At 30.4% G+C, this 22,923-nt stretch overlaps 1 protein-coding gene across 5 annotated transcripts; it reads left to right on the plus strand.

Moving 5' to 3' along the window:
- Nucleotides 1–14,987: 14,987 nt before the first annotated feature.
- LOC120253563 (surfeit locus protein 6) lies at nt 14,988–20,263 on the plus strand. 5 transcript variants are annotated; one of them, XM_039261884.1, is made up of 4 exons: nt 14,988–16,237; nt 16,367–16,457; nt 20,004–20,085; nt 20,180–20,263. In XM_039261884.1, exon 1 carries the CDS (start codon nt 15,153–15,155, stop codon nt 16,185–16,187), a length of 1,035 nt encoding a protein of 344 aa, XP_039117818.1. In that variant the 5' UTR covers nt 14,988–15,152; the 3' UTR covers nt 16,188–16,237; nt 16,367–16,457; nt 20,004–20,085; nt 20,180–20,263. The 5 variants fall into 5 exon arrangements, with proteins under 5 accessions (XP_039117818.1, XP_039117820.1, XP_039117817.1 ...); XM_039261886.1 differs by having other exon boundaries at nt 20,043–20,085; XM_039261883.1 differs by having other exon boundaries at nt 20,004–20,263.
- The last annotated feature ends 2,660 nt before the right edge of the window (nt 20,264–22,923 follow it).

Below are 22,923 nucleotides of genomic sequence, written 5' to 3' on the forward strand. Positions count from 1 at the left end.
GATGATGGTTTACTGGTCGATCAAAGATTAGATGTAGACATATGTATATGAATAAAAAATCCTGATCCTATAAAGCATAATTTATGCCCTTTTATGTAAACAACATGGATATCATAGAAAATACCAAGGTTTTCAGACCCGGACCGGCCATCGACCGGGAGAAGGATAGGGGTCAGGGGTCGAGGGGTTCAACTGGGTTGAACCGGGGTCAATAATTTTTATTAAAAATAATATAATTTTTAGTTATATATAATTAAAAAAATTAAATATTGAAGAATAAAAAATAAAAAAATAAAAACATGATTTTTAAAAATTTAAGCGAGTATTTTATATAAATAAATATTGAAGTACACCACATTAAAAATGTAAAATACACCCAATAACATAATAATAAACTAATATAAAATTAATTGAGAAACATAAAAATATTCACAAGGAAATACACAACTAAAAAAAATCATTAAAAAATTAAAATAAAAATATTCCCTTGGTCTCTCCCTTTCTTAGTTTTATAATTTTACATTATAACCCCCAAACATTAATATATTATAAAAATAAAATAAGAATTAAAAAAAAATTGGTGCAAACCCGGGTTGATGACCCGGCCGGGTCACCGGTTCGATCGCCCGGGTTGCCTGTTCAACCCCGGTTTTATCAAAATCCGGTTTTATATTTTGAACCGAACCAGTTTTAAAGCCGGGTCTGGGTCAACCTGATCTGACCACCCGGTCCGGTCCGGGTCTGAAAATACTGGAAAATACTTACCCAACAAAGGGTAAAAATATTTAATGTAAAACAAAATGATTGATGTATTTTCTATTTGTACTTGAATGTAATTATGTTTTTTATATTATAAACAAGTTATTCAACAACAAAAACAACAACAACAATAATAATAATAATAATAATAATGGATTTTCAAAATAAATGCCGTTTTAAAAAATAATAGTAACTTAAAAAAAAAGGGTATAAAAACAAACAACTTTTATTTTTTTTGTTTTTTTGAAATAAAAAGAAGGGTATTTAAAAATACTATTTTTGCTTTAACATCCAACAAAGTTATCCTTGATTTGACATTGTATTGTGAAATCCATCCGAATAAAGTTTTCATGACATCATTTTGCTAATTAAAGAAAAAGAGGAACAGATCAGGGAAAAAAACCCAAAAAAAATAATTCAAAAAGGAGCTGCTTGGCAGTATAAAAAAAGCTTCAAAAGGGACTGATTGGGAAAGTTGAGAAATTTTAAGAACTGATAGGTAATTTTGTTTCAAGTTGAACTAATTTTAATTTATTTAAAAATAGCTAAATTTGAGGTTAAATTCTTTTTCTTTTAACTAATGATGATATTTATTGATGATGATATTTATTGATGTTCATATTTTTACACATTATATTATTTCAAATAAAAATAGAGGTTTAAAATAATAAAAAAAAACCAATCAATAATATACTCTGTAATCAATAATGATATGATGTAGAAAGACGACAAGCGCGGAACCGAGGGACTGAACACGTGGGGAGCGGGCACTACCACCGAACCGTGCCCTCACCTTGCGCGAGATGGGGATCGAACTCGGAAAGCCACGCTCGACACTCGAGGCGAACATCCTACGCAAGGGACCCAATGCCAATAGACAAAATGATCGTTGGCAATGATATGGTATTGTTGCACTAACCTTTCAGTTCACATATTGCATGATATTCATATTGTCCGTGAGAAAAAGAATAAATTTATAAAAACTTAAGGTGATTTTACACTTTGATATTTTGGCTAATTTTCCCAATTTGGTTCTTTAAATTATATTGGTATCAATTTATTTTTTAATTACATTTTATATTTATATCTGACTCAAATTTTACCATGTTTAAGCTTATTTTTATTTTAAAAATATTGAATATAGCCAAAGTGTTGTTAACCAAGTGGCACTCCAATCCCCTCCACTCAATTGAGACGCGGATTCAACTATAGACTCATCAGGAGAGCGGGTAAATTTTTCATGTAGTCATTGTGTTATGGCGGATTTCCACTTTGATCATCGTGTTTCAATTTGTTTCTTTTTGGTCATTAGTTATCGATTTGTTTTCACCGGCTGGTCACTTGGGGCTTTCCGGCCTAATTTGAATGACGTGGCCGCCGGAAATGCCACATCACTATTTTTTTAATATTTCTTTCATCCCATCTGGAGAGAGGATGCTGACTCGGCTAACATAACCCCAGCCAGGATGCTGACGCAGCTCATTTAATTCTAGTCAGCATCCACCTACTCTTCTCTTTTCCCATTCTATGCTAGGGTTCATCCTTCCAAACCGAGAGAGAAAGGGGAATTCGATCCGAGAGAGAGGAAGACATCCGATCCGAGAGAGGAACCACGCGGTTTCTCCATCAGCGCTGAAGCGAGGAGATTCCCCACATGTTTTCGTGGTAGCTGAGGAGAGTGTACAACCTCAATCGAGAAGCCGAGGACAGTGTAGAAATTTGTTCATGTGCTTGAAGTTCTTTTTTTTTTTGTTTATAATTTTCATGTAACTATTTTTTTGTGGACTGGCAAACGGTTCACTTCTCATGTAAATAATTTTTTCTGGAATGGCAAATGGTTGTTTTAATGATCGAGCTTTGGCAGTCATTGAGAAAAGATTCTTAGTGGTTGTATTGATTTCATTTATGCAGTTAAATGGATTGATTCTTACTCACAAAGTCATCTGAGACTTGTCAATTGGTTTAGTATTTTGCAGGACATCTCAGATGAGCAATAACTTGTGAAGGGATTTAGTATTTTGCAATATATCTCAGATGAGAAATAACTTGTTTGTTTATAGTTTTCCTGCAGAATTGAAATCAGAATCTGAATAAAAATTAATAAGAATGAATCCTGGGAATGTAGAATAGAACATCAGCTGAATACAATTATCTTTATACAATCAAAATAAATATACAATTGATTCCTGGGAATTCCAGTACAAAATTGGCAGCATATACAAGAGAACATTAACTTTTCTGTTTTTAGTTTTTCTACAGAATTGAGGTCAAAAACTGAATAAAAATTAATAAGAATGAATCCTGGGAATATAGAATAGAACATCAGATGAATACAATTGTCTTTATACAATCAAAATAAATATACAATTGATTCCTGGTACTTCTAGTACAAAATTGGCTGAATACAATTGTCAGCATATACAAGAGAACATTAACTTTTCTATTTTTAGTTTTTCTACAGAATTGAGGTCAAAAACTGAATAAAAATTAATAAGAATGAATCCTGGGAATATAGAATAGAACATCTGATGAATACAATTGTCTTTATACAATCAAAATAAATATACAATTGATTCCTGGGACTTCTAGTACAAAATTGGCTGAATACAATTGTCAGTAGAATTCCAGTACAAAATTGGCTGAATACAATTGTCAGCAGAATTCCAGTACAAAATTGGCTGAATACAATTATCAGCAGAATTCCAGTACAAAATTTAAAAACACACAAAACACTGCTGTAGTTTTTGAATACCATTTTTACAACCACAAAACAAAGCTGACAGTTCCCCGAGGCCACTATATTGGTCCCTGCAAAATTTTAAAAGAAGCACATGTAGTAGAGCTGTATTTTTTTAATACCATTTTGACAACCACAAAACATAGCTGACAGTTCCCCGAGACCACTATGCTGGTCCCAGCAAAAAAATTAAAAACAAGCACATGCAGCAGAGCAAAGCACCCATCTTTATTACAGTTCTTTATGGTCTCCCAGATGCATTGTTCCCTCCAAGCCCTGGTGGAAGCCAAACTTTCCTTTTTTTCCCAGTTTGAGTTGGTTTGCTTTTGGCTTCTAAATTTTGCTCCACCACTTGATTGTTGATTGGTGTTGGTCTTGCTGGAAAATGCTTCCTCGCTTGGCTTTTGGAGAGGAGTTGGTTTCCCACTGTAGGCAAAATGTTCCTCTCCAAGCTTCCATCTCCAACTATTGTTGCGGGGGTGGTTTGCTCAGTAGTTACTCCTATCTGCAATTTTCAGAGAAATAAATGCTTCATCAAATATATGTTGCACATCTCCTCAAGTATTAAAAAAAGATACATGTGGCACTTGTGCATCTGCCTGAGTCCCAATTGTTGTAGGAGTGTTGAAGATAACCTGAGGAGATATTTTCCTAGGTAACTGCTTCCTTGCTTGCCCTTTGGACAGAAGTTGTTTTTTCACTCCCCTTGAGGGCAATTTTCCCACATTTATGCTTCCACCTCCAACTGCTTTCATGGTTATTGTTTGATTAGTGGTTTGACCTACCTGAGAATTTCATAGAAACAATTTTTCATCATAAATCTGGTGCAAAACAATTTTGATGCAGAAATCAACTACCTGTATGTTAGGTGAAGCTGTCTGGCTTCTACTTGCTGGAGGCCTCTACATATAATGTTCTGCAGTTGGAATTTCCTGGGTATATATGCTAAGCCCATAAGGTATTTTTATTATAGAAACAAAGTCAAATTTGGGTATATATTTTGTGGACTTACTTGTGGTAGTGATGAGGTATGTTAGTCATCTTCATCTCCAGCTTCCTCTTGCAATTCATCATCCTGCAAACTTTTGCCGTATACATGTTCTTCACCACCATCAAGGTCTTCATCCCCAGCATCTATGAGCTCTTCCTCAACTTCATCTAGTTCATCTTCTACATTAGCCTCTGCTGCCTTCACAGAATGGCCTACACTTGCAACATTTCCTGACTTGTTCGGACCAATGGGACCATCCATCGTAACAACCTTCACATAAACACTTGCAATCCTATTCTGCCCCACACTTGAAGCCATCAGAATGACATCTGAGTCAGATTTTATTTCTTTCAATCCACTATAAACTGCACCCATCTACATGAATCTTTAAATCTCTGGCCATATCTAAAATCTCTAATCTAGATATGAAATCAGCATCACAAAAATCTACAAAACCTGCCATCCTATAATCACTCCAATTTGCAATATCATCCATCCCATAGTACATTTGTATTGTAAAAAAATCGGCAAAGGGCACTGGATGAAAACAATGGAAATTATTATAAGAAATAATAAAACACATATAAATTACAATCAGTACATCATACATACAATACATACAAGTATGCCATACAAACACAGCCAGGCAAACACATCCAAACAATAATATTAGATGCATTTAATGGTGTTCATCATGTACTTCACCAAAGCATGTTAATCATGTACTCCACAGAGATAATTTCAATTATTATACAAAGCACAACCAAGCAATTAACAAAACAGGAACAACTATCAAGAGTATATAAAGGAACCTCACATTTCATCAAGAAATAAACTCAGTTGAATATACATCTTATTTGGGCTAGTTTTTGCAGGCTAAGGAGAGGATAAGAACTGGGTCCCAATAAGAACTACAGATTAAGATAAGGACAAAACGGTACGAATCAAGAAAGATTGAAAAAGTAAATTAACATGGAAAAGAAAATAAACTAAAAATGGACAAGAATATAACTTACCATATTCTGGTGTTGCGCCTTCTACATCTCTTATATTCCAACAGTTCGGCATTATGAGCAACTATGGTTGCCGCCGGTTAGCCCTAACTTTAGTCGTCCGAAATTCAGGACTTCTTCTTCCTCTCCTCGCTTCAATGCTGATGGATAAACCGCGTGTTTCGAGTGAGTGTCTCCTCTTTCTCTCTCCCCTTCCTCTCTCGGATCGGATGTCTTCCTCTCTCTCAGATCGAATTCCCCTTTCTCTCTCGGTTTGGAAGGATGAACCCTAGCATAGAATGGGAAAGGAGAAGAGTAGGTGAATGCTGACTAGGATTAAATGAGTTGAGTCAGCATCCTGGCTGGGGTTATGTTAGCCGAGTCAGCATCCTCTCTCCAGATGGGATGAGAGAAATAGTAAAAAAATAGTGACGTGGCATTTTCGGCGGCCACGTCATTCAAATTGGGCCGGAAAGCCCCAAATGACCAACCGGTGAAAACAAATTGATAACTAATGACTAAAAAGAAACAAATTGAAACACGATGATCAAAGTGGAAATCCGATATAACACAATGACTACACGAAAAATTTACCCTCAGGAGAGCTCCTCTGCATGCTCATATTACAAGCCTAATCAAGTCCAGTAGCCTTAGTATATATATATATTAAATAACTTTTATACAATATATTTTTATTTAATTTAATACTCCCTCCTGTTACTCTAGTAAAAAATTTATTAATATTTCATTAACTTCTCTTTTTTACTTTAATTATTATTTGTCATTCTTTCTTGAAAATTTTTTTATGTTTCACAAAAAAAATATTTTTTTCTTTATTATTTATTGAAAAATATAAAAGTACATAAAATACTAAAAATAAATTTAAAAAAAAAAATTTAATGCTTCAAAAATTTCAAGATAACATATAAAAAAATTATAAAAAAACATAAAAGTGGGACTGAAGGAAGCGTCCCATATCGATAATCGATGTAGTGGCGGCATATATTTTTATTAAATAAATTTTGTAGTAAGGCATGCCTTACACATTGATTAAAAAATTATAATATTTTAACTAATATTTTATTATAGTTGGTTTGTTTTTCCATTGATAAATATCCCACTTAATTATGAACAGGATTAGTCCAAACCATCCATTAAAATTTTTTTTAAGCATTTTCATATTTTATTTATTTTTTAAATTCAATTAAAATTTAAAATTTATCTTTTTAACCCTATTTCTTTCATTTTTTTTTTCTTTTGTGTCAACCGTAAGTCTTTGATGCTTATATATATATATATATATATATATATATATATATATATATATATATATATATATATATATATAACATTATCTATACATATATTTAAACTAGTTGTATGATCCGATTCCAGAGAATTTCAAGAAAAAATTTTATTTTATTTTTTAATTTTCTCTATTGCATTTATGTGTTTGTTTTGTTTGCATTTTATGCAAGGGGAAATGTTTAATACCATTTATTTGTTTGCATTAAATATTTTATTAAATATTTTAAATTATAATGATTAAAAATATGTTTTATTGATTAGAGTTTAGTTATTAGAGTTAACTCAATATCAAACTCTTCCTAGACTCGGGGTCCCAAATAAATGGTTCAATTATGGAGTGAATAAATGTTAGGTTAATAAAAATATTTTCAAATATTATTTTATAATTATGAACTATTTTTTAATTACTCCCTCTATTCTTTTTTATTTGTCACATTTACTTAATTTATACCAATTAAGAAAAATTGGTTAAAGTTAGTTGGTAAATGTGACAAGTAACTTTGGAAGTATTTTTGGAAGTAATTTATACCTAATTCACACGGATTAAGAAATAGGGGTAAATTTGGAAGTAAATTTTTTTTTTTATAAAATATAGGCAACCAAGTAACTTTAACTAACTTTTTCTTAATCCGTGTGAATTAGGTAAATGTGACAAGTAAAAAAGGAATGAAGGAAGTAATACTTATTACTATTGTTAATTATAAAATAAATTACTTAAAGGAAAAAAGCTCATTGTTAATTAATTTTTATTTATATTAAATATGGTATTAATAATTAAAAAAATTAATCGCATATATTTGTTTGTACCATAAGGTCCGTTTGATTCATTAACGAGAATAACACAAGCAGTACAATACAGTACAAACAGTTAAAGTATAACATGAGTGCTTGTGTAGTTCTATGTTTGGTTTTCATCAAACAGTACAATTTTTTTTGTGTTAGTTAATGTTTGATTTGCATAAGTATAGAATCCACAACAAACAAACTTTCATTAATATTTTAATCCTAAAAAAATAAATTGTTAGATAAATAAATAGATAAATAAATAAATAAATTTTTAAATAGATAAGTAAATAGAGAAATAAATAAATAAATAAAATAAATCATGCTATCACTTTTGTAATGAGTAGCGTAATTTTTAATTTTAAATAGGGAAAATTTTATCATTAAGTTATCCTATACTTAGCTGAAATTTTTGTACCCGGTACAAAAAATTAAGAAGTTGTGTTACATCGATTGGGTAGTTTGTGTTGTGCTCCTACCCTATTTGTAAATCAAACGCATAATAACAGTAATTATTTTGTGTTGTTCATTGAAATCGTGAATATCAAACGGACTCTAAATGTTCATAGATTTTCAAAACCGGACAATTTAATCATAATTTTCATTATATATAATATTAGTTTGAAACCCTCAAAATTATAAAAACCTGATGCAAAGCGAAAGGATTCACCTAGTCTGTATAAAGGATATTGCTCTACTTTGAACGTAGATCGGCACTAAAGGATTTTTTTAATAAATTATACTCAAGCAAAGGGTCTAATAGAAATTTTCTTCCGTTCTTGAGAAGAAAATTGTAAAATTTCATTTAAGCAAGGTGCTTTGTCAAAATATTCACTTCTATAAAAGGATTGCAATCGAGAAGAGGGAGAAGTTCACATGATTGTGTTTTGAGGGACAGAAAGAAGGGTATATAAATGAGCAGTAATTGATGGTACCATGAAAATTAAGTTGGAGTTGTTCGGACTTGATGAAAATCTTTTAATTTCTTGCTATTTTCCATCTTTAGAGCCTACAGACTTGGGAGCACTTGTGCAACTAAAGTATGCAAAATAATCAAAGTGATTTTCATTTATGAGGAAAGATTATATGAAACGGTGATATAACATTAAATTATATCCCCTTCAAATTATAAATCATCACATCATATTAAATATGTTTTTTAAATGACGTGGATGCCACACGACATCATCCACAATATTTTTTTTTATAAACTTTAAATTCAAACCGTATAAATCTTTAAAATTATAAAATTATAAAACTCTACCTAAAACCCTAAAAACTTAAATCCAAATACTATAAAAACTATACCTATAATTCTAAAACCTAAACCCTAAATCCTAAACAATAAACTCGAAACCCTAAATAATGAATTGCAAACCAGGGTTTCGGGAAGGGTTTTTGGTTTAGCGTTTATATGTTTAGATAGTAAAAAAAAACAGAGAGATGAAATTCTGATATGGCAACTTATGATTTGAAGTGATAAAATCTTACATGGTGTCACTGTTTCATTGAATCCTAATTCTATAAAAAGATCTATTAAATATTTTTAAAATGGATAGTGATAAAAATAATTTTTATTTGCTATTTTTGAACTTGAAACTTTACTATCATTTAAATAAGCTTGAACAAGATAAATTTAAAGTGAAATATAAGTGAAGTTTAATTAAAAAACAAATTGGTAACAAATATAATTTGAAGAACAAAATTGGGAAAAACTAGCCAAAATATCTTGGTGTAAGATCACCTTAAGTTTTTTTAACATACAATTTCAATATCAAGCAATATGTGAATAATTGAAATGTTAGTACAATAACATCATCGATTAGAGAGGATATTATTGACTGTTTAGAAAAAGAAAATGTGGTTTCACATTTTTACAAAATAGGAAAAGAATTTTTTTTATTTGAGGATATTTGGTTTCCCCAACTTTTTTTTTTTTAAAAGAAAAACATATCTTAACTCTTTGGTAAAATAGTTAATTCAGTTAAAACCTATCACGTGGCATATAAAACATAATTTCAATTTGTGTGTTTTTTAGTATTTTAGGTTTTTTATTTTATTATTTTTTTAATAGAATTGTGGGAGGGTTTAATAAAAAGAAAAAAAAATATATGTTTATGTTATAGTCTAGCATTTAATTGAAATAATGATTTTGCTTTTGCAAAATAAAGAAAAAATTATGAGAAACCTACCGGTGAAAACTAAATTACTATGAAATTTTTTTATATAAGTGAAAATTTTGACAAAGCACCTTGATAAAATGAAATTTTATAAGTTTTTTTCTCAAGAAGGGCATAAAATTTTTATTAGACCTCTTGTTTAAGTAAATTTTATGAAAAGTTTCTTTAGTACCAATCTACTTACCTTAATACAGATGAAGTCATACATATATTTGTAAGCATCAAAGACTCACCGTTGACACAAAACAAAAAAAATTTGAGAGAAATAGGATTAAAAAGATAAATTTTCAAAATTTTAATTAATTTTAAAAAAATAAATCAAGTAAAAAAAGAAAAAAAATTAAAAATATGAAAAATGGTTAAAAAAATTAGAAAAATCTCATGGATGTTTTGGTGTTGATAATTAAGTGGGATATTGGTCATTTTATTAGGTAAAAATTTGCACGTGACTCAACAACTTTAGTCTTGTGTTTTTTAATAAATATAATTTTTATTTAAAAGAAAAAAAGAGTAACTTGCTCCGGTTCTAATTCATAACTCACAAGAATCCTAACTAGAACTTTAAAAGTTCAATTCATGGTTTTGGATTGGAACCAAAACCATATTTAAAGTTCTAGTTCAGTTTATCGATTCGAACACAAACAGGTCAAATCTAATTGGTCCATAAAAAAAAATAATAAAAATAAAATTCATTTAATAAAAATATATGGCCATTTACATCAATGTTATATATTAAATTAATTAAAAAATAAAATACACAAAGAGTTATATTAAAATATTTTAAAAATGCATAGTGATAAAAAAATTGTCTGCTATTTTAAAGCTTGAAACTTTACTTTGAAGTCTTCAATAAGCTTGAACCAGGTAAATTTTCTATCAAATATAAAAGTGAAGTTTGATTAAAAAAATTGGTAACAATATAATTTAAAAGACAAAATTGGGAAAACAAGCTAAAATATATAAAATCATCTTAAGTTTTTTTTAAAGGGGGACAAACACCTGTTTCTATAGTGCATGAGTATTTACTATGATATCACCTGTGAGTTAATTCACTAACCACTTGAACCAAATCATTTTGGCTTAAGTTTTCTTTTTAATGGACAATTTCGATATCATCCAATATATTAATAACTGAAATGTTAGTACAATAACATAATTGATTAGAGAGGATATTATTTACTGACGTTTTTTAATAAACCCTTAGGCTGTGTTTCATTGCTCTTTTTTCCCAGGAAAAATTTTCTACCGATCATTTTCCAGCAAATAGGCTGTTTTTTGCCAAAATTTTCCATGGAAATTTTTCCCACAAACTCTATCACGTGACCCTATTTTCCCTCAAATCAGTGAAAAATTTTTCCCTCAAATTAATGAAAAATTTTTCCTACCTGGGAAAAGTTTTCCAGGGAAAAAGTAAGGGGCTATGTGAAAAAATAACATGCGATTGAAATATTTAAAATAACTTTTCTTTTAAAAATTTTAAAGAAAAGTTTTTCCTTGTCTTTTAATTTTTTTTTAAAAAAAATAAATTATATAACTTGATAATATTTTATAAAAATTTATCAAGATCAATGAACAGATTCCGCGGTGTTTTGATGGTAAGATTTAATTCTACGTAACGTTGTTTATAATTTTAAAATAACTTTTCTTTTAAAAATTTAAAAGAAAAGTTTTTCCTTTTCTTTTAATTTTTTTAAAAAAAGATAAATTATATAACTTGATAATATTTTAAATAAATTTATCCACATCCCGCGGCGTTTTGATGGAAAGATTCAATTCCACGTAGCGTTGTTTATAATTTTAATAATTTTTTTAAAAAAAATTTTCATGGAAAATGTGACTTTTTCGAAAGAAAATTGATGCAATCAAACAACAAATTAGTTTTTTTTCCAGGGAAAATGTTTTATTTTCCATGGAAAATAAGAGCAATCAAACAACAAAATTTGAGTTTTCCATAGAAATTTTTTTATTTTCTAGTTAAAAAATGATGCCAATCAAACGACTATTTTTTCATTTTCCATGGAAAAATTTTCTTTTCCAGCCATTTTCCATGTTGCCAATCAAACACAGCCTTAATTTTTATTTAAAATAATATAATGACTATTTAAAAAAGAAAATGTGGTTTCACATATTTCAAAATTAAGAAAGAACTTTTTAAATTTGAGGATACTTGTTTCTCCAATTAAAAAAAAAGGAAAACGTATCTTAACTCTTTGATAAAATAGTTAATTTAGTTAAAAATCTATCACGTGGCATAAAAACATAAATTCAATTCATGTGATTTTTGGGATTTTAGGTCGTTCTTTTAAATAAAAATTTGAGGCGGATTAATAAAATATATATATATGGTTTTGTCAGAAAAACAAGACTTTTGTTAAAAAGAATGTAATGACAAAATTGAAATTGTTATTTGATTGTTCACCGGAAATTGATTTTAATGACAGTCACAATCTAAACTTTTTTTTTTTTTTTAAATTTCATGTAATTTTCCATGTTTAGAGCCTACAGACTTGGGAGCACTTGTATAACTAAAGTATGCAAAATAATCAAAGTGATTTTCATTTATATATATATATATATATATGCCGCTGTTAGTTTTCCTTTTCAATAATTCTTATTTAGCAGATTTTTTATATTTATGATTTCATTTTGTTGTATCAATTTGAGGGGTATATTATGGTATTAAAAAGATGGATGAGCCTCATCTTCAGCTTAGTGTTTTAATGTTATTACTATTATTTTAATAGTTAAAATAATAAAATGAATGTCAGTTACCTAAACAAGTGGTTTTGAGTTAATTTTTGCGCATATGAAAAACATTTGTGAGGAGATATTTGTTTTTTTTTTTTTATAGGGGTTCAAAGTCAAAAACCCAAAAATATAAAATAAATAATATGAATGATAACATGAGATTTTTAATTTGATCAAGGGTTTTTAATTTTTATTTATTTTTACTTATTTTAAAATTACAACAAGGTAGAATTCGAATTAAATATTTTATTTTCACCTAGAGAAGAAAATTAATTAAAATTGATGTAAAATTTTATTTGTTTTAAATTAAATTTTGCCACTTGAATTTGATCAACCAGGTCTTGATGAGGCTAATTTATTAAAATATTGTGTTTTTTTAAATTATTTCCAAAAATGTGCATTTCCATAATTATTTGAATATGAGAACACAAATTTTAAAATTTTAACTTTGTTTTAAAATTTGTGTTTTCATAATCAAATATATTTTTTAAAATTAATTTTTTTAATAAATTAAAAAAATAGATAATTTTTTAATAAATTAAAAAAATAGATAATTTTTAAAATAAAATTCGGGTTAAATAATCAAAGGGAAAAGATAATTTGTTAATTATAAAAGAAATAAGGGATTTAAATTAAAAACACACACTTATATATTTTTAAAAAAATTATTTAAAAGTTTAATAAATTATAAAAGTTTAATAATTTTTTTTTAAAAAAATTGGTCAAAAAAACCCAAGAATAAGCCAACTTATTGATTAGAAAACAATTCAGGGGTTAAAATAAAAAAATTAGGATTTTTTATTTAAAAATGCCACGTCAGCAGCCCAGCCAGCATATCACATCACCCATATGGGTGATGTGATGATCCTATGGCCATTTTGACAATTAAAATGGCCCTAAGGCCATTTGGTTTAATTATAAAAAAAAGAGAGCTATTTTATTAAATGGCCCTATATAATATCAAAATTGAAATAAAATTGGATATCGACTTGTCAGTTATTATTCCTCGGTTGTTGTATAAAACCCATTGTTTTTATAACAAGCTAAAAATTAAAAAAGCAAAATATTATTTGGATTTAGAAAAAAACTAAACAAACCTCAGAGACAATTCTATGATAATTTTTATTTTAAAATAAAAACAAAATATGGTTTGTTTTTAATGGTATATTGGGTATAAACTTAATTAACTAGTATCATATCGATATCAATATCGATATTTTAAACACTATAACATACAATGAAGCCTTTGTTTTAATCAAAATTTTTTATATTGCAAACCTTTAAGTATATACACAGTTTCCTCATATTCAAACCTTTTAGTTACATATGAATTACTTCTGCCAGTGTTTATATGTACATATTATATTTTTATATATATATATATATAAATTTCCAAAATTAAAACATGGATGTTTAAATAATCCCTCCAATTTTTGAACACGTAAACAAAATATTAATTAACATCCTTATGGTTAGCTTGTCAATAAAAAAACTAAAATATCAAAAATCAAACGAATTGAAATTTTGTTTTTGTGCCACATGACATGACGGATTTTTAACTTTTTATATATTTAATATATAACATTGATGTAGTGGAGCAAATATTTTTATTAAACGAATTTTGTACTATGGCATGGCTTACACATTGATTAAAAAAGTATAATTTTTAAATAATATTTTATTATTGTTGGTTTTGTTTTTTCATGGACTAATTATATTTGACCCTGATTTGGTTCGAATACTGTTAGAACTAAAAAGAATCGAAGCCAAACTGTCTGATTTTTTTTTTTTAAAATTATTTTTAAATAAAAATTATATTATATTAACAAAAAAAAGTGAAAATTTTAACTATTTACACATGTGCTTTAACTACTTTACCAATATCTCCCTTAATTATCAATCCCAAAACATCCATTAAAATTTTCTAATTTTTTGAACATTTTCATATTTTTAAAATTATTATTTGTATATTATTTATTTTTTAAAATTTAATTAAAATTTAAAAAAATTATAATTTTAAAACTATTTCTCTTATTATTATTATTTTATTTTGTGTCAACCATAGGTCTTTGATGCATATAAATACATTAATTATCTGTATAAAGTTTCATGGCTTGGTATTAAAAGAATTTTCATAATATTTACTAAAACAAAGGATCATCTAACAAAATTTTTTCTGTTTATATAAAAAGGCTTTCCATAGTAATATTGTTTTAACAAAGGGGGGTTTTTAGTAATTTTCTGTTTTTCTCCATCATCACTAATCAAAAACCTTCATAATCACAGCCGTCAATTATTTATTTTTTAAAATTTAATTAAAATTTTAAAAAATTATAATTCTAAAACTATTTCTCTTATTATTATTTTATTTTGTGTCAACCATAGGTCTTTGATGCATATAAATACATTAATTATCTGTATAAAGTTTCGTGGCTTGGTATTAATTAAAAGAATTTTCATAAAATTTACTAAAACAAAGGATCTAACAAAAATTTTCTGTTTATATAAAAGGATTTCCAAAGCAATATTGTTTTAACCAAGGGGGTTCTCGTAATTTTTCCTGTTTTTCTCCATCACTAAGACAAAATCACAGCCGTCAATTGTGAATTCCCAATTTCATTCATCAACCAGAGTTGGTTGGAAACCCTGATCAAATGAAGCAGGGCCAGGGCGGCAGCGACCTCAAAGAATCCTCGTCGCCGGCGGCGGTAATGGACGCGCCGGAGCTCGATGTTAAAGCTATGATCCACAGTCATTGCCTCTTCTTCGATCGGCTGGTGGAGCTGATTCCGGCCAGGTTTTACCTCCCCGCTCCCGAGGACAAGCCATGGTTCCAAGGCCTCAGCAAGGCTGCCAAGGCTTCGGCAAAGCGGGAGTCACGGGAGAACCTCAAGAAGGCACGCCGTGCTCGCCATGATCCTTCCAGCCCCTCCACCACTCTCGACCTTCTTCGCAAGTCCATCCAACCCGCTGAACCCGAGGCCTTGGCAACGGAGGTGGCTCTGACTTCTGACCGCGCTGGAACACTTGAGGAGCTCCGGCATCGGTATCGCCTCAAGATGGAAGAGCTTCGCTCCAATCGCAACACGAAGAATCCGGTTAAGCCCCGGGTTGAGAAGGAGAAGAAGAAGAAGGTTGGAGATCGGTTGGAAGGGAAACGGATGCGTGAAGAGCGGGTTGTAGATGATGGTGATGCGAAGAAGGTGAACAAGAAGGTGAAAGTGGAAGGAGGTGGTGAGGCCTTGCAAGATCTATCTTTTAGTGTTGTAAAGATCGGAGATGAGGAAGGGAAGGGAAAGAGGAGAAGGGTTTCAAAGGTCAAGGCTTTACACAGGGCTGAGCGGCTGGAGGAGGCGAAGAAAGACCCGGAGAAGGGGGAGATGGTTGCTAAGAATCATTCATGGAAGGCGGCGGTGGATAGGGCTGCAGGAGTTAAGGTTCATGATGACCCAAAGCTGTTGAAGGAGAGCATGAAAAAGGAGAGGAGGAAGAGGCAGAAGCATGCTGAGAAGTGGAAGGAGAGGGTGCAAAGCAGGGATCAAAAGAGGGAGGAGAAGCAGAAAACAAGGTCGGATAATATCAAGGAGAGGATCCAACAAAAGAAGATGAGGAAGATTGAGAAAAGGGAGAAGAAGCTCATGCGGCCTGGGTTTGAGGGACGGAGAGAAGGTTATATAAATGACCAGTAATTGGTGGCAACCTAAAAATTAAGGTGGAGTTGTTCTGAGGTTGAATGAAGGTAAGATGTGCTGTAAAAGATTTAAACTGAGTCTTTTGGTCTATGTGGGAGCCTTTAGTATTGGATGAATTCAATCGCTAGTAAGGGCAATCCTTTGTGCCTTGATATTAATTTTTTGACTTGTTTTAGGTGTTGCAAATGTTGGAAATTATTGGACTCTTCCTAGGAGCTGCTATAAGGCTAAGTGGTGTTGCAACTGGAGGATTGGAAATTGTAGGAAGTATGCTATCTATTACCCTCTTTTTGTTATCAGAAGTTTCTATATGATAGCCCTTGCAAACTTCTACTATTATTTATCATTACAAGTGTAACTGTTGGTTTGATTGGTTTGCTGTAATTTCCTGTTTGTCTATTATTTAAATGAACAAGCACCAGTGTCGTATTTCACATTTGTTAAATTTTCCACCATGATTTTCTGTTCATCTGGTATTAGTTTGCCTTGCGCCAAGGCAGTGTATTTGATGTAGTTAAAATATGTTTTGTTTGTATTTAATACCTTGTATGCCTAGCTATCATTTTGGTATGTTGAGCATGTGATGTCATTTCTCTGTGCAATTTGCTTAGCAAATTCTATTCCTTTTCCTGTGTTCTCTTTTGTGGCACATTGATCTTCTTGTAAACAATATCTATTTTAAGTACCAACTTTTACTAGGGACTTCATGTAGTTCTTTAAATGTTTTTTCTTTGCATATGAGAAATCAGGGAACTGCCAAGTGAAATTTATTTTCTTATTCCAATTTGGTATCTCATCATTGATTGGCAGTAATTGGATTGACATATTGGGAAATTTTGTTTTTCATTTGAAGATTTGAAGAATGAAATTTCTTCATATGCCTTCTATGTTTGTTTTTTATGATGGCTAGAAGTGTTCATGTTGTATGATTTAGATTAAGTTACATATATATATATATATATATAGCTAGGTTTGATTTCCATGTTTTATTTGTGTTGAGCTTATTAATAATGTGAAAAGTTTGTTGATCCATTCAATATAGAATGTCTAGTGTTTTGAATTTCAAACCGTGTTCTTTATGCTTTTAGGAGTATATACTTCACTATTGTGTTAGAAGTTTATGAGAGGGGTCAATAGAATTATGGTTGTCCCATTTTCCTGGGCACAAGCCCACTGATAAGTGATAACTATGTATTGCTTAGGCCATCTCTGTGAATTGATTATCAGTTTGAAGTAAATTTTTTTATTTTGAAGTCACTCTTTGAGATCTAAAGCCATCATCTTGACCTCTATAATGTAATTCAGACTAGAACAACCTTAACGATTGGCACAATTGCACTTAAATGATTTGGTATGGTCACTTGAGCCTAAGGGATAAGAAGGAAAACATAAAGTTGTTAATCATTTGTTGACTTGAGGAACAACTGAATGATAGCATAAGGTTGCGAGAAGTTTTGATAATCCAAAGTCTTAGAAAGACTTGAATAAATGAGCTTGCCAGCTCTTGATGGGCTTTACTTCTTATGGTTCACACTAGGACCTCATTAAGACTGATAAACTATTAGTGGGAGTTTGTTGTATTCAGTCATAGTTGGTTTCACCATCCCCATCAGTTTTGGCTCTTTTCCTTTCATTACATGGCTCAGCTGATAAGAAGTAAGTATTACATCCAGTTAACCAGATTAGAAGTTATTTTATTTCTTGATTTGACTTTATTAATGATCACCAAGAAAATATGCAATTCAGTTATGGTAGAACAAGTCATTGACTATTAGACATTATCATTCTGGTATTGATTTCACCTGTAGTTTTCTGTAGACAATGAAATGAAACAGGAAAATTTGAAATATGATATTTCTTTGAGAATTCCCACAAAAACTGATTTGTTCAAACGACATTTGGATCATGACTGAACTTCACTAGGCGTCAATCACTTCACTAAGCATCAATCAGAAGGATCATACCATAATTCCTATGAGCATTAGAACACTACATTGTTGTGTATCAGAAATTATTACTCAACTATCGAACCAATATAATAGGTTCTCAAACAACTTTTGGATGCTAGTTATTGCTAAGGCACAACATTAGGTGAGGGGACAATTTTAGAAAGAGACAATATAGGAGAAGCCAAAGTAAAGTTTTGTTCAATTATAATAAGAGCTTCATCTTGAATATATCAAAGATTTTTCCCCAGCATAAATCTAATCCTGATTTTGACTTGAAAGAAGTTTTCATAGCATTCATTGCCTATACCAAGGCTTAGGTTTTTTCTTTGGTGCTGTCATTTCATGCAGAAATTCTTGTCATGTTCTTGATACTGTTTATATTTAGAATTCAACCTTGTACTTTGCTTTGCTTGTATTTTGCTTCCTAAAAGACAACTGCATTGGTGGGATGAAAGATGGCTTGCTATTGTTTAGGAGCTTTAGTGAAAGTTATGTGGTGAAGCTAACATCTGTTTAGTAATCATCTATGACAAAATTTGCCTTATTAGGACATAAAGACAAAAACCTTTAGGTTGATAAACAACTTCAATTTCAACCTTGTACTTTTGTATGCTTTTATGTGCCTCAATGTAGAGCTTCCACATTTTTCTACATTGAGAGCTGATGTAGCATTTTTTAGGAGTATAAAGTATTGCCAAAGTTAGGTGAAGGTGAGATTTGGTTTCCAATTATCTATGACCAGGCTTTATGTGATTTTTTTTTTTCTCAATTGATAAGGATTCTGATAAAATTTACAGGACATCTGTGCTAACATAGGTAAGTGCGATATAAACTTTGAACTTGACTTCTAAAGGTATTTGATTTATATTCCTAAATATTATGAAATATGAGAGTTCTTGAAGCTAAGATTTATATTTTCCAAGACGCCTGCCATTTCATGCTGAAATTCTCATCATGTACTTGCTATCATTTATTAACTCGTAAATACATATTGATCAAAAACTTTAGGATGCTGGCAATTTAGATTTCAAACTTGTACTTTGCTGTGCTATTATGTTGCCTATTTAAAGCCTGCTGCTTCGTTAGTGTGTTTGAGCTCTTGCTAAAGTGAGTAGGTGAAGCTCAGATATAGTAATCATCTATGACGAACTTTTCATTGTCAGGACATAATAAGGCAATCAAGATTTTGACCTTGCACTTTATTTGAGAGATGATCTGCTAAATTAGTGTGTTTGAGCTCTTGCTAAAGTGATTAGGTGAAGCTCAGATTTAATAATCATCTATGACGAACTTTTCATTATCAGGACATAATAAGGCAATCAAAATTTTGACCTTGCACTTTATTTGAGAGATGATCTGCTAAGTTAGTGTGTTTGAGCTCTTGCTAAAGTGATTTGGTGAAGCTCAGATTTAGTAATCATCTAAGACGAACTTTTCATTGTCAGGACATAATAAGGCAATCAAGATTTTGACCTTGCACTTTATTTGAGAGATGATCTGCTTGTCTTCAAGGGCTCTTGCTAATGTTATTAGGAGTAGCTAAGGTTTGGTCACCAGTAATCTATGACCAAGTTTGTGTTGTTTCTTGTCATATTGATAAGCATTCAATAAAGTATAGGGAAAATTTGTGACATCAGAGGCAAGTGCAATTTGAACTCAGCTTCCAAATGCATTTGATTTAGATTCTTGACTGTCATCAGAATTGAGAGTTCTTGAAGCTACAATTGTTTCATTTGTGTGTTAGCTTTGATTATTATTATTATTGTTAATATTTTGTAAAATTCAATTTACCCATCTGAATATTTGGTTGTTTAACACAAGGAGGAAAATCAAGAACTTTGTGGATGATCATTTTTTTTGTCAGGAATGATGGTGCTCAATACTGATGAATATTAATTGATAGGTTAACTGAAGTGCACAAACAGTTGAGCATATGTGGAATTGAGGTCTGTTTTTAATATGTACTTTATTTGGAGATGAGTTATTGCAATTAGAAAAAGTCAAATTTATAGCATGTGTACTGTTTGAAACTAAATGCAGATGTCACCATGGTTTTGTCAGAAAAACAAGAGACTTGTGGTAAAAGAATGTAATGACAAATTGAAATTGTTGTTTGATTGCTCACTGGAAATTGATTTTGATGACATTGTCACAATTTAAACTTTTTTTTCTTTTTGTATTTCTTGCAATTTTCCATGTTTAGAGCATACAGATGTGGGAGCACTTCTGTAACTAAAGTATGTGAAATAATCAGAAGTGATGTTTCATATGTACTAGTTTAAAGACTCAAGATTACAAAGAAAGTATAAGTTTTAGAAAAAAACAAAACGTTGTTAATGTAATTTTTTTTTTTTAATTGTTTTCAGTAGGAGAAGTATATTTGCAAATATGAGAGGTTGGGAAATATATTAATAGAATATATTATATTATTTATTGAATAATAAAAATAATTTTATTTAAATACTTTGAAAAAAAATCAATATTATATTATCTTCAGTTCTATAAAAAATTTATGGAAGTTCTATTAAAAAAGTACATATATTTTTTAAAAAATATATCAAATGCATATTATATTATCATCTTCTATAAAAAATTTATAGAAATTCTTAAAAAAAAATGCATATATTCTTTATAAAATATATCAAATACATATTATATTATCATCTATCTATAACCGGTTGTATTATATTACCTAGTATGGAAAGAGATATGGAAAGTTTTATTAAAAAAAAATATAATTTTAAATTTGAAAACAACCTAAGTTTTGACCATTTAAACGAGTAAATTTTTTGAATGAGTATTGAACTTTGCAATATTTTTAGTTTGAACACTAATTTTTAATTTGTATCAAAATGAGTATAAAGTTTTAATTTTGTTTCTCCGGTGGAACAATTGGGAGATTCCACTTATAATCGAGTGACGTGGAAGGAAGAAATATGATGTGGATACCCAGGAACCAAGTCAGCAATTGTCCACGGCATCGACTTATACATGTGACCTAATTGGCTACCACATCATCACTCCTTTCCCTTCTCCCTTTCCTTTTCTTCATCTTTTCCCCTCCCGAACACCAACGGCTGAGCTTTTTCTTTATTTTCCCCCTTTCCCCCTCCCTTTTCTTTATCTTTGAATAAATGTATGTTTATGCATCTTCATCCATGTAGTTGGTGCATGTATGGTGAGGGAGGAGACATGACAAATGGTGCAAGTGAAGGGTAAAATTTTACAGTGAGTATCTAAGTTTGACCTTATATCAGTTTGAGTACTAACTTTCAATTTGTATCAAAATGAGCACCAAGTTTTAATTTCATTTCCCCAGCTGGGTAATTGGGGATTTCTGGTGGATGTTTGGTGATGTGGATGCCGGAAAGCTTGCGTGGATGCCCTGGGTCCATGTCACCGACTCACCAACTCAGCCACTTAACCAATGTGGCTTTTTTAGATCCACGTAGGGTGTACACATCAGCTTCTCTCCCATCATCCTTTTCTTTTCCTCTCTCTCCAGAATACTATAGCCCTGGTGACTTGGATCCGGGGTATCCATGCAACCTTTCTAGCGTCCGCATCACCAAAAATCCACCGGAAATCCCCAATTACCCGGCTGGAGAAATGAAATTAAAATTTGGTGCTCATTTTGGTATAAATTGAAAGTTAGTGCTCAAACTGATATAAGATCAAACTTAGGTACTCACTGGAAAAATTTACCCTGCAAGTGAACATATGAAGAGATGAAGAAAAGGGAGGGGAGGGGGAAAAGATAAAAGAAAAGGCTCAGCCGGTGGGGAGAGTGGCTGTTAGAGCTCAGTCGGGAGGGGAGGAGGGAAAAGGGTGATGACGTTACAACCAATTAGGCCACGTGTATAAGTCGATGACATGGACAGTTGTTGACTTGGTTCCTGGGTATCCACATCATATTTTCGGCTTCCACATCACTCAATTATAGCCAGAATCCCCTAATTGCCCTGCCGGAGAAATAAAATTAAAATTTTGTGCTCATTTTGACACAATTTGAAAGTTAATGCTCAAACTGAACACATGCCAAAGTTCGGGACTCACTCAAAAAATTTATACCCACTTAAATATTTGGTTTTTTTTTCTTAATGTATTGTTTATCTATATTTTAAAGATTTTAAAAAAATCCCATTATTTCCTATATTTTGTGACAACGTGCCCAACTCTTAAATTATATAAATAAAATAAAATTAACAAAATCAAAATTATTGGTGAAAGTAAACATTACAGGTTGTTAATCATAGCATGATCATATTTAGTCATTATTACTAATTTCAGTTGATCTTCACTTCTTTAATATATATATATATATAATGACATGAACATCAAGAATTTTATTTATTAACATTATTAAATAAAAAGATCGTAAATATAAAATTTACCTAATTTTCTAAATGAGGGATAGCCTCAATTCGTCAAATTTAAGACAATCTTAATTTTGGTGTAAAACTTGTAGGAATCAAATCTAAAAGTTCTCACTTTTTTATAATGCAATCACATTCTTTTATAAGGAATGAAGGATAATTTTTTTTTAATTTTGTTTCTTGTATAAGTCTGTAAAAAGTTCAAAAAAAAAATCACTGAATGTCAATATTTCAGCAGATTGGCAGAATCAACAATTGTGGCTCATATTTATTTAAAAGTGGGGACTTGTAAACATGAATTTAATTGGGGGGAAAAACTCCAATAATTTCAATATGATCAAGGGCAGGTAAGAAATATACACCAATTTTTTTGTTTACATCTTCAAATCAAACAGGTTTCAAGAGCAT

This window comes from Dioscorea cayenensis, unplaced genomic scaffold (genome assembly GCF_009730915.1).
Source record: "Dioscorea cayenensis subsp. rotundata cultivar TDr96_F1 unplaced genomic scaffold, TDr96_F1_v2_PseudoChromosome.rev07_lg8_w22 25.fasta BLBR01000115.1, whole genome shotgun sequence".
Lineage (NCBI taxonomy): Eukaryota > Viridiplantae > Streptophyta > Magnoliopsida > Dioscoreales > Dioscoreaceae > Dioscorea > Dioscorea cayenensis.

What these genes read in the sequence shown, in the direction of transcription:
- LOC120253563 (XM_039261883.1), top strand. Translation starts at nt 15,153, where the DNA reads ATGAAGCAGGGCCAGGGCGGCAGCGACCTCAAAGAATCCTCGTCGCCG.